Below are 16133 nucleotides of genomic sequence, written 5' to 3'. Positions count from 1 at the left end.
TAAGACTCAAAGTTTATGTGTAATTGATGAGACGATGACTTGGACCCAGGTCATCCAAAGATTGGCTCCCTTGAATAACACCATCCCAATTTCCTTGCCTTTTACACTTGAAGCAAAATTTTTGGATTTTTTTTTTTTTTTGCTTTCATTATTTTATTTTGTGTGAATGGAACATTACATAATAAAATTCCCTCTTTTGAAAAAACAAAAACCAAAATACTTTGTCCCAGGTAGAGTACAGAAAACGATCTCAATTTATGATGCACTAAAACTTCCGTGTGCATCTAAGAAAAGTTAGTCTGCTGCACTGCTTTGCATTTACTGATAAATGATCAACGATATTACATACAGTACAAAATATCTGCTTAACAGGTTAAAAAGCAAATGCATTCAAACTGAATTATCTAAAATATTATGAAATTATGAATTTTGCTATATTTGAATGATGTTTCTGTTTTTTATTATTTAGAAATATTTTTATTAAAATAGAAAAATCTATTTGAAAATGGCAACATTTGTTTGAACTAGTTTCAAACCAAATGCAATTAGATTAAAATAATTTAATTCAAAACTCTTTCTAAGTATTAATCACTTTTTTTCTTCTTTTTGTAAATATTAAAAATCAATTAATAAATATTAATGCTTTCATTTTTTAAAAGTCCACATATTTTAAAAATCGTGCTATAAATACAGGCGACTGCGGCACAGTTCTGAGGTCATGGGTTCAAATCCAGCTACCAGACTTCCTGACATAGTTTGCATGTTCTCCCCATGATTGCTCTGTGGTTTCCTACCATATTCCAAAAAGGTGAGGTTAATTGGCCAGTCCAAATTGTCCCTAGGCAAGAGAGTTGTCCGTCTGTGTGCTCTCCCCACTGCCCAAAGATAGCTGGGGAGGGCTACAGCACCCCCGCGACCTTACTGAAGATAAGCGGTGCAGATAATGGATGGGTGCTAAAAAAATACTAAATAATCATATTTTCAACATCAATTAGCTTGCGCCACTGGCAGCTATTTTTCCATTTTATCTATTATCTAAATATGATTTATTAAAATAAGAGAACACTTATTTGAAATTATATTTTAAATATTTCATTTATTTTAAGTTATTTTTTGTTTCAAATTTTTACACCTTCAAAATAATTGTATTAATCATTTAGTACTCGATTTTAGTAAAATAATAAATATACTGGGGCAGCACGGTGGCGCAGTGGTTAGCGCATGTGCGGCACAGTTCTAAGGTCTTGGGAACCTCCTGTGTGGGTTCAAATCCAGCTACTGGTCTTCCTGTGCGGAGTTTGTATGTTCTCCCCGTGCTTGCGTGGGTTTCCTCCGGGCACTCCGGTTTCCTCCCACATTCCAAAGACATGCATTTCAGGTGGATTGGCCGGTCCAAATTGTCCCTAGGTGTGAATGAGCGAGCGAGTTGTCTGTCCCTGTGTGCCCTGCGATTGGCTGGCAACCAGTTCAGGGTGTCCCCTGACCACTGCCTGATGATTGCTGGGATGGGCTCCAGCACCCCCGCGACCCTACTGAGGATAAGCGGTGCAGCTAATGAGATGAATAAATATACTAAAATTTCCCCAATATTTACCTCCTTTATATCAGAAAGTTTTGGTCTGTATAAGTAATTTTGAGTACTATTTTTAAATGTTAAAGTGAGTAAAAACAAAGAGAAATTATACTTAAAATCAACAAACTAATCTGACGTCACATTGGAACAAGAATTTATTTTTGCACAATTATTTACTTCTGCAAGTTAACAAGTTAGAAAAAGGAAGTAAAAAAAACTGAAATAATACTTAAAACCAACAAAATACTCCGCAAACAAATGTGAATCCCTTGTGTTGATAATATTTCCAAATCAAAATCCTAGTAAATTTTAAATGTTAACACCAGCGATGTATTTTGTTGTATTGGGTGTGTGCTGATTGGCCGATCAGCAGCCATAAGTTATAGTTACTAGTGTCGAGTTCAGCACTCATGCACTATTCATCGTGCGCATATCACATCTCTCCCAAGTCTGCCTGTCAAGCTCATTTGTATTGCGGACTGCGTTGTGTAAAAAACGTCCAAGATGTACATTTAACTTTTTTCTTCTTCTTGATTTTGGGGTAAAACGAACATCTTGGAACCCAATCTCGCATCGATTTAAGCATCACTGCTTTACTTAGTAAGTATCAATCCTTATGTCTGACTTTCTACTTCATGTGTTTTATTTTGTTATCAAATTTTAGTTGAATGTATTTTGGTTTGCATTCAAGTGATTTTAAAATGTTAGACAAATCAATTCGCAAAAAACGTAACTCAAAGTTTCCATGTATTGTTTTGTGTCATTGTTATGATCACAATGCATGTGAAATGGATCCTCTGTGAGGTCACTTGAATAATTAAAGCACCTTTTCATGGATGAAACAGGGCGCATAAGCCCTATCATGGAATTCACATAGAATTTATTTTGCAAAATGAGACCTGAGACACATTTTGGTGGGTCTCCATTTACATACGCTAAGTTTTCTCAAATAATTTGTATATGATACAATCACTAATATCTGTAATGTTTTACATAAAGTAGCGCCTAAAATAAGTTCAGCTTCCCAAATTGTTCACGCAGGATTCATCCCTGAAAAGTATCAACATTTTTATCCATATATCTATCCATCCTGGTCATATCCCTCGAGAGGAGTGACCGACAGCAAGACAAACACATACAAAATCTTATGAAGTCAGATACTCAATGGGAAAATCAAAAGCTGTATGAATAACATTTCATACTACATACAGGGTTCATAAACCTTTTTCATGGTCACATTTTTAATTTTTCCAGTACCTTCAAAGGAAGAAATCCTGCGTTTTTGTTGGTTTTGATGACTAAAATAAAGTCTCTTTCTTCTACTAGTACAAACTTTGTGCTATTTTGCGCTGTTCGTTCTATGATCTACGATCTTTTTGTGTCAATGGGCTGCTATAAATTGACATGAATTCTGCCATTCCGCTTCAACAATGCACGCTTGGTAACGTCACACTTGGTTAAAAACTCGGAGAGGACTCTGTAGGTGTTGGGTAATAATTGAATTCAATATAGAAGTCAAGAAAGTAAGTGTTTTATGTGTAAAAACAGAAACTATGATCCCCATTGTATTGATATTGCAGAGTGCATTCAATCTTTCAATCGGCTGCTGATCTTTGTTTTTCTTACTTTAGTTTATATTTTTTGCGTGTTTTTCAAAGGATCTGTGTCTAAGTTGGTTAAAATAGAATTGTAAATCATGATTTTTTTTATATTTTATATATTTTTTGCACTAAAGACTATATATTTTTAATTTAAATTTTTTGTTTTGCATTTTCAGGGAATGTGTGTTGTTGTTCGACTTTAAATCTGCTCAGTGTGAGAAAAGCTTCAAAATAAATGATCTGCATTTATATAGAGCTTTTCAAGTCAATTACTTCCCAAAGCGCTTTACAGTGTGCTTCACAATCCCCAATAGCGGCCTTGTATAGCAGCCATGTAAGACGCTAACCTGCTTATTGGGGGTATTAGGGGTTCAGTGTCTTACCCAAGGACACTTCGACATGTAACACGGACAAGCCGGGATTCGAACTGGGATCCCTTGATCCCAAGACAAGCGAATGTTTTGTATTTAACACATTTTTTCTGGATGTGTGAATATTTTGATTTATATTTCATATGTTTTGCAGGGATGCCTTACTAATTATTAAATAATTTGGTGCATATTGTTCTATTATTATTGATAATATATCATTAAAAAAATCTGAGGAGCTGTTTGGTAGCCGAAAGGGCCAGCCCTTCTCATTGAGCTGAGCCAAAAGAGCCAGTTTTCTAAATAGAGCTATCCTCTTAGGTGCAACCAGTAGGGGGGTGTGAGGCTTCACATGACAACGCCACAATGACAAGCCACCAGAGCAAGCATGCCCGCCTAATTCTCACATACTTCCTTCTACATTTTTTTGTGTGGTCTATTGAGTCAGACTGCCAAAAAACATGACAGTGGCAACAATTTCAAGCATTTTCCAACACTTCACCCAAAATTAATTTTCCTGAACTTGAAAACATCACATTAAAAAACTACTCAAGGATTTTAAGCACCCATTCGAACCCTGTACACATTAAATGAACACTATTGTATTAAAAAGAGTATCACATATAAATTAGGTTAAAAAAATGAATAAATATAAATGAAAAATTCTTAAAAAGTAAATAAAAATGTGTTTGTTTTGCTTTAAGAAAAGTACTAGTTGTGCGCAGCCATCTTTATCTGTTTAGCAGTTACCAAATTTTTTTTGGTATGACAATCACAAAAAAGAAGCAGGTCTCTAGGTCATATATGTCCAGAGTTATCATTTTTTAATTATATGCAAATTAAATGCTCTCTCTGGCCCCTAAAGGGCAGTATTGAGTTTTATAGCATGGTAAGTTGGTTCGGGTGTAAAACTGCATGCACTCACGCTTCAAATAAAACAGTAACACATTCAATGTAAAACACGAAAAGACCTTTTTCATATTGTTTGTGAACGAATGTGATATGCTTAGAAAAGATCCATCCATGATTGCAATATTTAGGGTAGGATACTACAGTAGACTGAATGACAAAGCACAATACTGAAACACTACAGTAAGATAAACATTCTAAGTTGACATTCTTTTACTGAGACGGCCTAAGAACAAAAAGTCTGGATCAGGCCCCAGAGCCAAACTAAGTTTGTAATCTCTGTTATGGGGTAACTGACATTTTAACACAAATGGTGAAACAATACACGTGGACAGACAATATTGACAGGCGTTTATTGTACCTTTATTTTGGCTGTAAGAATGATTTAATTGTTAAAGGTTTTGCTACTTGTTACACACAAATAAGTAAAGAAACTAAAATAGAAACTTTTCTATCAAAACCAGAACAAGTCCAGCTTTTGAATCATGAAGCGCGGTAAGCACCGTGGACACAAACAGGACAAGAATGGAGGTAGGGCTTTCAAGGATGGACCGAGAAAATGATAACGACAAAAGAGGTAATCGAGAACGTTAATTTTTGCTTTGGATTGTTTAGATGAGCCGGCAGTCCTGGAGACACAGAATTTAGAGCGCCAGGCCACGTTTATGGGAGGACGTTTCGACCCGGATACTGTCTCACTTGCTTCCGTGACTGCTGTTACCACAAATGTGTCCAATAAAAGGTCCTAACGCTTGTTTCATACAATTTGTGTCTATCTCAGTTTTGGAGCTATATAAAAATCCTGTATTGGATCGTTATGTTGATTGAGCACTATGATAAACAGGTCCAAACCTGACATCAAGATGGAACCCAGTTCAGGACGGCCCGTAGATTATCAAGTAAGACTAATAAAATGAGGTTAGGACGATATTGTCAACAATAATGTCTGAATTTTGCATTTGCTTGTTTAATTGCAGGTGAGCGTGACAGTGATCGAGGCTCGGCAGCTTGTGGGTCTCAATATGGACCCCATGGTGTGTGTGGAGATTGGGGAAGAGAAGAAATACACGTCTATGAAGGAGTCAACCAACTGTCCCTATTACAGCGAGGCTAGTCCCTTCCATTAATTCAAATTTATGACGGTCATCTGTTAAAATTCTCTTTAGAGAGGTTATGACAAACTGCCAAACTTGAACAATTACCTGTACAGCCCTTTAAAAATTCTTGGGATTAAAGGCTATACAAATACACATGATTTGACTGGAAACTGAGAATTATTACAGTCATATATGTATTTAAATGTTAAGCAATAATAATTCCAATAATGATGGTAAAATTAATAATTTGGGTCACAAAATGAGCACACATTTCATGTGCTCACATTTGCACACGTTTTATTTTACAGTATTTTGTCTTTGACTTCCACGTCCCCCCGGATGTAATGTTTGACAAGATTTTCAAGTTGTCAGTAAGTGAGTTTATGTTTAGTAAAATTAAACAAAAAAATGACTGAATTATTAAACTGTATCTTCTGAAACAGGTCATCCACTCAAAAAACCTCCTTCGAAGTGGTACGCTGGTTGGCACTTTTAAAATGGACGTCGGGACCATTTATTCCCAACCAGGTGAGGGCATGTGGGAAATGTTTTCTACCAAATTATTACTAATTAGGGTAGTTCCTTAACATAGGGATGTCACTTGATAGCCCCACAATTGTAATATTTTTATATTAGACATGGTTTACCTTGACTACCAAAACAGCAAATTCAAAAGAAAATTTAGTCAATAATAAAGGAGATATTGTTTTGCAATGAATGAGTTTCATTGCTGAAGTCACTTATACATGATGAATAAAAGAAAAAAAACGAATCATTTTCCTCCCTGGCTCTTGTTAATCAATTGTTTTCTTCTGTTTCATTTAAGACCATCAGTTTAACCACAAATGGGCCTTATTGTCTGATCCGGACGACATCACGGCAGGGTGCAAGGGTTACGTCAAGTGTGACGTGGCCGTAGTCGCAAAGGGGGACACCATCAAGACCCCGCACAAGGCCACCGAATCCGATGAGGACGACATTGAAGGGTAACCACTTCAAGTACAGGAACTTTATGTGCCGCATCGTTACGTACGGGTTATTTTTCCTGTACTCAGAAACCTGCTGATCCCTGAGGGGGTCCCGGCAGAGCGCCAGTGGGCGAGGTACTACTTGAAGGTCTATAAGGCAGAGGGTTTGCCGAGGATGAACACCAGCATTATGGCCAATGTCAAAAAGGCCTTCATTGGGGAAAACAAAGACCTTGTGGACCCTTATGTGCAAGTGCAGTTTGCTGGGCAGAAGGTAATCCCTGTACACTGTGAATTCTAACAACCCTATTTTGGCCAAATCCAAGTGGTGCTTCATTCCGTTCCTAACATGAATTGGGTGGAACCAACTCTTTTTAGACTTGAACTCGACCTAAACCATGTCACGTTTGGACTGGACACAATATGCATGGGAACAGAAACTGAGAATGGCATGTTAAAAAACAAATTGTTGTGCATTAACAAAACTCGGGTACAAAGTCACAACCAAAACAAATAACAAAGAGTCCAAACAAGAAACAAACCAAACCGGACATGATCCTCTCTGGTGTCAGAGCCAGTCAAAATAAGGAGTAATGATTTGGTATAGATGTGGTAACTGTTTGGGTGCACATGTGGTAACTGATTAGGTGCAGGTGAGCAACCTCCAGCCACTCGCCCGAGGTTAGCGCCCCCAAGGGGGCTAAATGGAATGCCAGATCCTGACAAAACCTTGTTTATATCCCCAATCATAAACCTTAACATTTTCCTAAATCCCTGACCCAGACTACAAACCCTCCCATGACTATCCATATTTTTGTTCTACTAAGCACCCAAACAATTCCTCTATATTACTTAAAACCTCCCCAAAAAAGCCAAGTGAGCGCGATCTGTGTTTCAGGGTAAGACGTCGGTTCAGAGGAGCTGCTATGAACCGATCTGGAACGAGCAGATTGTGTTCACCGAAATGTTCCCACCACTGTGCAAGCGCATGAAGATCCAAATCCGTGACTCGGACAAAGTGAACGATGTGGCCATGGGGACGCACTTCCTCGATTTGAAGAAGATCTCCAACGATGGCGACAAAGGTGACCCCAACGACTAGACCACAATTTATAAAACTTAATCTTGAGTCTGATGTTTTCATTCTGGTTTCAAATATATCAAATATCGAAGAGGAATGGGTCTTTGAAAGAATTTTGAAAAAAGAATACATTTAATACCCTAATTTTGGGTTCAAACCTTGATTTAAAACCCTGAATCTTGAACTCAAACTCAAAACCCTACACACATTTGCAACTACCATTTGAAACACTGCCATTTTCAACAAACCCACATTTAAAAACCCATCTTTCACTCATATTTTGACTCAGATTTTAAGCACTAACATTTCCTCAAAACCCTAGTTTCAAAACTGAACCTTCCCTTAAATTATAATCTAGTTTTAAAGCATTTTACTTAAAACTTTAACTTAAACATAAAACGCTACACTAGTTTGCAACCACCATTTGAAACCCAAATTTAAAACCCAACATTCACTTAAATTGTAACTCATATTTGAAACACTAAAACTTCTTTGAAACACACATTTCAAAACTGAACCTTTTCTTAAATTATCATGCAGATTTGAAGCATTAATATAATTTAGATTAAAATTTATAACCCTACCCTAGTTAGCAACCACCATTTGAAACACATTTTCTTGAAACCTAAATTACAAAACCCAACCTTCACTTGAATTCTAATTCAGATTTGAAGCAGTAACATTTTAAAATCGAATTTTTCCCTAAAGGCCCGGTCACACAGCCTTTCACGGGCGTATCGAGGCTGAATCACGGCCAGAAGTTTCTGCCCGTAAAGCAGACGTGGTGGAAAATGTGCAAAATTGGCTAAACCCGCTGTTTACTCGTGGTATGCCCGCGAAACAGACGCCGGCGACTATTCCGCGTCCTTATCGCGGGTAACCACGGCTGCATCGCGTTTGACCGTGCTTACACGCGGTACACACGCTAATGCACGTGATAACAGAGCGATACAGGCGCAGAACAAACGTGCTATGACCGTGCTCCACCCGCGATTACCCGCTAAAATTTCGCGTCCTACCCGCGTGTAACCACGTCTTGGCCGCGGCCGTAGCAAGTCCTAGCACGTTCGTACCGCGTCTTTACCTCGTGTGTACCACGTGTGCCGCCCGCGGTTACCCGTGGTCTAAAGTTTTGAGCAGCGCAAAACTTTTTCGTGCGGCCAACCGCGTATGAATTTCTTACCGCGTGTAAAGCACTGCTGTATCTCGTCTGTATCGCGATCTCAAAGCGTCCAACAGCGTCTGCTTCACGGGCAGACATTTCTGGCCGTGATTCAGCCTCGATACGCCCGTGAAAGGCTGTGTGACCGGGCCTTAAAATATCATCCAGATTTGAAGCCTTAACTTGAAAAACTCAGATTAAAAACTCTACCCTGGTTTGCAAGACTCATTTGATAGACTAATTTTTGCTTCAAGCCCAAATTTCAAAACTCTTCGGCTAAATTGTCACTAAAATTTTAGCCCTGATTTCAAACCTAATGTCAAATCATCCTTGAAAACTCCAAATCTTTTGCTGTGAACCCAAATTTGAAGCCCTTACTCAGGTTTTGAAAAATGAATCTTTTGCTGTATACTCAAATTTGAAACCGTAACTTAAATATTTAAAAACAAATATTTTTCCGAAAATCTGTTTGAAATACTATCTACACCGAACAATGCCACACCCTTTGATCCAATCCCTCAATTGACACCCTCTCCCAGGCTTGTTTGGAATACTTCTAATTGAAACCCAAATTTCAAAACCCAAATTTTGCTTAAATTGTCACTCTAATTTCTAGCCCCCATTCAAAGATTAATGTCAAAACCTCTTTGGAAACCTTATCTTTTGCTGGAAACCCAAATTTGAAAACATTGCCTTAAGCCTGTTTAAAATACTATCTACACTGTACAATTCCGAACCTTTGAATTTTGAAACCCTCACTCGGAGCACAAACCCTACCTTTAGTCTTAAACGCGTGTCATACATTTTAGGCTTCCTCCCCTCACTGGGACCAGCCTGGGTCAACATGTATGGCTCCACCCGCACTTACATGCTGATGGACGAGTACCAAGAACTGAACGAAGGTCTGGGCGAGGGCGTGTCCTTCCGGGCACGCCTTCTCATCAGTCTATCGGTGGAGATCCTGGACCCTTCCTCGCCGGACACCTCCAGTTCTACTGAGGTTCAGCTAGAGGGCGTCCCCAATATTTCCGAGGTGCGATATATGGGCACGATGTTCTAAACACAGTGCTTAAACACAAGATGGTTAAGTTTTGATAAATGAACTCTTATCAATGACAGACTGCGACAGGTAAGGTTGAGGAATTCTTCCTCTTTGGGTCCTTCCTGGAGGCCACCATGATTGACAGGAAGATCGGCGACAAGCCCATCAACTTTGAGGTCACCATAGGTAAATAATTTCATTCCATTCTGTTTTATTAATTTTGACTAACTTTAGGTCTTTGTGTGTAAAATAATACAAAACCAATTTTAATGAATAACATTTCATATATCATAAAATTTTGTTTCAGTTTGAACTTGTAGCAATAAAAGCATTTGTGTGACTTGAAAGCATTGGTATCAACATAAATTAATTTAAATACATTTTTAGTCAATCCTATACCTAACTAATTTAGCAAATAAACAAGTCATTATAATTGCAGTTAATAGAATAACATCCAGTGTATCCAGTATTATGAGATAATAGTTGGAAAAAAATATTCCTGTTATTGATGCGTGATACTACATTTCTTTGGGCTGATACCGCTACCCGAATATCTTGTCCGCACTGCTGAACTTTTAGAACTAGCGTGTGCTTGTAGCATATACCTATGGGTTTTGGATTACCTGAACTGGATAACATCTAAACTGTTGTTGTCTTTGCTCATTTGATACCCCCTTTCTTGTCACTTGCTTAAATTGTCATTGAGATTTGAAGTGTATTATTTTGTGACTTTAAATTCTGATACAAAAGTAGATTTATGTTGATTATAAAATGGGTTTATCAACAGAAATTAGAGTGGATTACCGTTTTTTAAACTGAAATATAAATAAAACTGCCGGGCTGCACTTGCCCAAGACAGGAAGTGGTGCCCCAATAACCCAGGTGGTTAAAGGATATGAGAGCCTAAATAAATAAACAGGGTGATTAAACCAATACTAACCAAAATAAGAATTTCTCATCTAACACTAAAGACCAAGTAAGACTGTTCTTTTACTATGAATGATGTTGACTGTTTTCTATTTTCTTGTCCATTGTTAATTAAATTGCCAACTATTGTTCAAACTAAGTTTGACTCTGGTGTTTCTTCTATTAATCTTATTACTCATCAAACCTAGAACTAGTCCTGTCGCTTTTCGTCCCTCTTCCTAATAACATAGGTGTTATAATTTTGCAGACTAATACTGAAAACACATCCAAATACTATTGGTACATGAAATTCAATTTCCTCTGCAACAATTACAAATATTTTTAAAGCAATACCTATAAAAACATTTTATTTTCCCTGAAAATTGCATTTATCCAAGGGCAGTTTAATATTCCTTAAATTTCAGACTACGTTTTGTTAATTAGAATACAGCCAATCATAAGTACAGATACTTTAAAAAGGGGCTTGTATCGGCATGGTTTACCCAACTTATATGAATAAAACAAACAATGAGAGACTTCAGTATCACATCAAGAGGACATTGTGCTAATCCCCTAGAGACAAGATTTGAAAACTTAAGTGGAGCACTCCCCCAAGGTTGATAAGACTTACTCAGACAAGGACAATACTTCACACAACTATAAAATCACTCTCATGTTCATTGTTTGTAGCAAATTCTTAACGCATTAACAATTATCCTTAAATCGACTGTATACTTGCCCAAAATACATTCTGGTACATTACTGAAAATGCTTCTTATCCTAATTAGGTTATTACAGTGATGAGCTAGACAGCAACAACCAGACCCAAAAGGCTTGTATCAGCATGAGACTGGTACCTCGTATCAACACTAGCCAATCCTTACTTTCAAATACATTCTTCAACATGCCAATCATCCTTATTAAGTTACTAAGGCGACAAACTAAAGGGCAACACCAGAAGGCTGGTATAAGCATGATACCTGTCTCGCCCATCCCAAATTTCTGGTACCTTTTTAAAACAAAAGCTCACCCTCATTTGATTACTATGACGACAAACTAGGCGGCCCCAACCAGCCCCAAAATGCTGATATCATCATGAGACCGAAACCTGGTATCAGTACTTACCGATTCCTAATTTCTTGTACTTTCTTGTTCGTGCCGCTCATCCTCAGTAGGTTACTACGCCGACAATCTAGAGGGGCCCAAAGAACCCTAAACGGCTGATATGATACCTGGTATCGAGAATGTGTAATATCTCATACATTCTCGAACCTGCCACTCATTATCATTAGGTTACTATGGAGACAAACTAGATGGTCACAATCAACTCCCAAAGGCTTGTATCGGCATGAGACCAATACCTGGTATCAACACTTTCCTGTTCCTAATTTGTGGTACTTTATTGAATGTGCTTAGGTTACTACAGCAATGAGCTAGACTGCCCCAACCAACCTCAAAAAGTTGGTATAGGCATGAGACCAACATCTGATATCAATACTCATCCGTCCCCTTTCTGGTGCCGGCCATTTTCCTTAGGTTACTACGGGGACGAGCTTGATGGCCCCAACCAGCCAAAATCGCCAGGGAAGAAGGCTGACGGTGAGGAGGAGACGGAACTCATTCATGACTCCAGCGAGGATGAGATGGACGATGGAGATCTGCAGTCCGTGGCAACAACTCCGCCCATGAAACCTGTCGTCACGGACCGGTTAGTAGCAACTTATTTAAGAAGCGTTATCTTGTCTTGGAATTAGAACCTGTGCTCGGAACCTTCTTGCAGCAACTACTTCCACTTGCCGTATTTTGAGCGCAAGCCCTGCATTTACATCAAGAGTTGGTGGCAAGACCAGAGGCGCCGGCTGTACAACGCCAACATCATCGACAACATCGCAGACAAACTGGCAAGCATTGGCCAAACACGGCAACCATAACAACTAGAAACTGTAACAGGCTTTTTTCCACTCAGGAGGAAGGCCTGAACGACGTCCAGGAGATCATCAAGACTGAAAAGGCCTATCCTGAACGCAGGCTAAGGGGCGTCCTGGAGGATCTCAGCCAGAGCTGCAGGTCCGTATATATATAAATAATTTAAAAATAATAATAATAATAAATAATCTCTGATTTCACTGCACACTTTTGGCTCACCTTTGGTCCACTCAGTCAGTTTCTGGTGCTGGCCAATACGGACCAGAATATGACAGGCAAAACCAAACTGGATAAGGAGCGGCTGAAGCTGTGCATGGCAGAAGTGGTATGGAATTTTTATTTTGTTTGTATTTTTAAAAGTTCAAATAAAATTTGAATTGAATATGTTTATTTTGTAATATCTGTATTTAAATACAAAATTAAAATTACATCTGAAGTTGATTGTATTTAAGTATGTTTCAGTTAACTTACTTAACACGACCTACAGGTAAAGATTTTTCTGTTTCGGTTACCCGAAAACTAAAAACCTCACTGAAAGTCTGGGCAAAAAAAACGAGAAAAAAACTACTCAACACAATGACATCTAGTGGTCGAATATGAAACAAAGTCCCATTAAAGAAATTCAATTCTATTTTAATTTAGACTAGGAAAAACATATACAATTAATGTAAGATGGATTTGATTTACCTATATTTTAACTTTTAGGATTTTACTGCTTATCAGTGTTGTTTTATGAATTACAAATGAAATGTACACTTTAACATGATCTAATTTGTCGTTTTTATCAAAATCATTGGACGAAGTTATTGTACAATAGAGTACCTCTACCAGGTATAGGAAAGTTCAATTCTTTATAAAGGATAAGTACTGGCGAGTTCTTGTGGGCATTTAAAAACAGAAACCTGAAAAATAAAAATGTAATAGATTGGAAATAAATATATGCAAATTCAACAAAAAGTATTATGTTGAGTTTAAAAGGGATTAGTTTAAAAATATCGGCATAGGGAAAGCAATTTTATCAACTAATGGTATTAGTATACGGTATCGGTATGGATGAAAACTGGAGATTTGAAATGTGAGCTAAGCATGGTGACCATGCTGCAATCCCTATAGCACATTATTTTGTTTTTCAAAAAAAAATGGAAATATATTTTTCTGACAATTACTGATACAGTGCAATAAAAGGTATATCCCTTTGGTCAAACCTGAGGTAACGGTCACCGCTTTTTATCTCAGGAGGCCGTCGGCCAGCAAGCGAAAGCCATGCGTTCTATGGTGAAGAGGAGCACAGTTCGGGAGAAGGTCAAGCTTGCACACCAATTCCTCCAAAAGCTCAGATTCCTGGCAGATGAAGTAAGAGTCAAAAAGTTCAACAAATAAATGGGAATTTGTCAATGAAATTTTAATTGATGGTGCAAGACTTTTTTTGGCAGCCTCAACACAGTGTTCCAGATGTTTTCATCTGGATGATCAGCAACGGGAAGCGTATCGCGTATGCTCGCGTTCCTTCCAAAGACATCTTGTATTCAGGCATAGATGAAGAGCGGGGAAAGGACTGCGGAAAAGTCAAAACTATCTTTCTAAGGGTGTGCTACACACACACTCAATTTTTTCTCATTTCAGTCTGATAATGAACTAAAGTATTTTTTTTTCATGAAAGATCCCCGGTAAGCGAGGTTTCGGCCCAGCAGGCTGGACCGTGCAGTCCAAGATCGAGATTTACCTCTGGTTGGGTCTGAACCGCCAACGTAAGGACTACCTGTGCGGACTTCCTAACGGATTTGAAGAGAACCGACTCGCCAAAGGGCCCCTGGCCCCACCTCTCAGCCTCACCTACATGAGTAACACCCACACTTCTGTCATATTTTTTTAATGTTGTAGCCCAAATTACAATTGAATTTTCGTTTTCTGAACTCACTCGGGATGGTGCGGAAGCACAATGCAAAAGCACAGTTTCGTACAATTTTCAAAAAGTATTTTGGAAGGAGAGCGTTCAGTACACTAAAAGTCAGGCAGTGAGGCACAGTAAGAAGGTCCAGTAAGTTCCAGCAGCAAAGTCGACAGCCCAAAAGTGCAACAGGCAGTTCTCGTAATCCGGGAGATCAGGCACTGATTCTGTACACTGAATAAAAAAAGAGCACTGTGATACAGGTACTTGGAACATGATGAGAAAGGCAACGAACTAGCAAGGAACCAAGGGGACATAGTACTGAAAAAGGAAGGAGAAGGAGCCAAGATAGGAGGAAAAACAGCGGGTAAATCAAGACAAGTTATAACAGTTGTGAGGACACAAATAGGAACTGAAAGTGGGTGACCAAATAAGGTTAGGGCAAGCAAGAGCGAAGAGAGAGAGAGGAGAGAGAGACAGAGAAGCTGAACTCACGAGTGCAGGATTGTGATAGTCTGAGAGGAGCTGACAAAATTTGCAGCTACAAAAACTAGCTAGCTAGCTGACTACAATATGTGTGTTCACAGTGAAGCAGATCTTCCAGCTAAGGGTCCACATGTATCAGGCTCGAAGCCTATTTGCCGCTGACAGTACTGGCCTGTCCGATCCCTTTGCCCGGGTCTTCTTTTCCACGCAAACCCAAGTCACAGAGGTAAAAAAAATAAATCGAAATGTACTCACTTAATTAACAAATACCAAGTGCAGATACAACTTTTAATTCCAAAAAAGTCCCCCAAAACTAAGACGAACATGTCCAAATATAGCAAATGTACTCAAATTCTTATTATTTTCAACTTTCAGACAAAACACAAAATGGAATTTATTTAACAAAAATATATTTTTTATCAAATTCTGTCATGAAGCGGAGCGGGAAACAGGACAAAAGGACCCATTCGCGTAGACGTACTCACAATTTATTGGGGGGGGGGGTGAGGAGGGTGCGCACACTCGATCCGGGGATTGATGGTCGTGGAGTGGATTAGAAATCCAAACAAAAGAAAAGTTGTCAAAAACAAACAAACGGATCATACCAAAAACAAAACAGGATCAAATACGGGCAGATTCACAGAACTAGGCATTTAACAGGTTTTAACAGAAGTCTTATAGAAGTCTCACGGAGTTTAACTAGGTTTAACAAACGTTCCAGCAACGTACAGTACAAAGGAGCGCGCTTAAGTACTCCAAGAGCAATCAGTCCAATGCGTCTCAGCCGGTGTCAAAGGGCGCCATGACAACCGTGCAGGGCATGACAAAATTCAACAGCTGTCAACCAGACATGCCTTAATTCTTTATCATAATTGATTAGGATCTCTTAACAACGAGGGGGGTAGGGGCACCATTTCCTGTGGCGTGTCTTGGGCAAGTACAGCCTGGTAGCACCCATCCCTCCCCAGGCCAAAAAGAAAAACAGTATTGATAGCCGCTGGGAGTACTAATACTTGGAAATATTGTCTAATATTGGCCGGATACCAATATGTGGTATTGGTATTCGCCCATCCTTAGTATCAGTACTTGCCTCGATGGTTGACCCCCATATCCTCTTTTAGCCATT

The 16133-nt window shown here is 38.7% G+C and overlaps 1 protein-coding gene across 1 annotated transcript in view; it reads left to right on the top strand.

Annotated features, from left to right (window-relative positions):
• Positions 1 to 2132: 2132 nt before the first annotated feature.
• LOC148351968 (otoferlin-like) overlaps positions 2133 to 16133 on the top strand; it is a 32092-nt gene continuing 18091 nt past the window's right edge. The window contains exons 1-20 of the mRNA XM_088353703.1: positions 2133 to 2173; positions 4916 to 4982; positions 5067 to 5193; positions 5296 to 5350; positions 5429 to 5560; positions 5857 to 5919; positions 5992 to 6076; positions 6375 to 6534; positions 6604 to 6790; positions 7415 to 7601; positions 9569 to 9792; positions 9879 to 9987; positions 12244 to 12415; positions 12488 to 12608; positions 12674 to 12774; positions 12868 to 12958; positions 13870 to 13986; positions 14067 to 14219; positions 14294 to 14474; positions 15109 to 15233. Of these exons, the coding sequence (XP_088209829.1) occupies positions 4937 to 4982; positions 5067 to 5193; positions 5296 to 5350; positions 5429 to 5560; positions 5857 to 5919; positions 5992 to 6076; positions 6375 to 6534; positions 6604 to 6790; positions 7415 to 7601; positions 9569 to 9792; positions 9879 to 9987; positions 12244 to 12415; positions 12488 to 12608; positions 12674 to 12774; positions 12868 to 12958; positions 13870 to 13986; positions 14067 to 14219; positions 14294 to 14474; positions 15109 to 15233 (2436 nt within the window). The 5' untranslated portion in view covers positions 2133 to 2173; positions 4916 to 4936. The remainder of the gene's footprint in view (positions 2174 to 4915; positions 4983 to 5066; positions 5194 to 5295; positions 5351 to 5428; positions 5561 to 5856; positions 5920 to 5991; positions 6077 to 6374; positions 6535 to 6603; positions 6791 to 7414; positions 7602 to 9568; positions 9793 to 9878; positions 9988 to 12243; positions 12416 to 12487; positions 12609 to 12673; positions 12775 to 12867; positions 12959 to 13869; positions 13987 to 14066; positions 14220 to 14293; positions 14475 to 15108; positions 15234 to 16133) is intronic.

Source organism: Urocampus carinirostris, chromosome 15, assembly GCF_059441175.1.
Source record: "Urocampus carinirostris isolate Australia breed hairy pipefish chromosome 15, RoL_Ucar_1.0, whole genome shotgun sequence".
Lineage (NCBI taxonomy): Eukaryota > Metazoa > Chordata > Actinopteri > Syngnathiformes > Syngnathidae > Urocampus > Urocampus carinirostris.
This window is presented reverse-complemented; position numbering and strand designations above follow the sequence as displayed.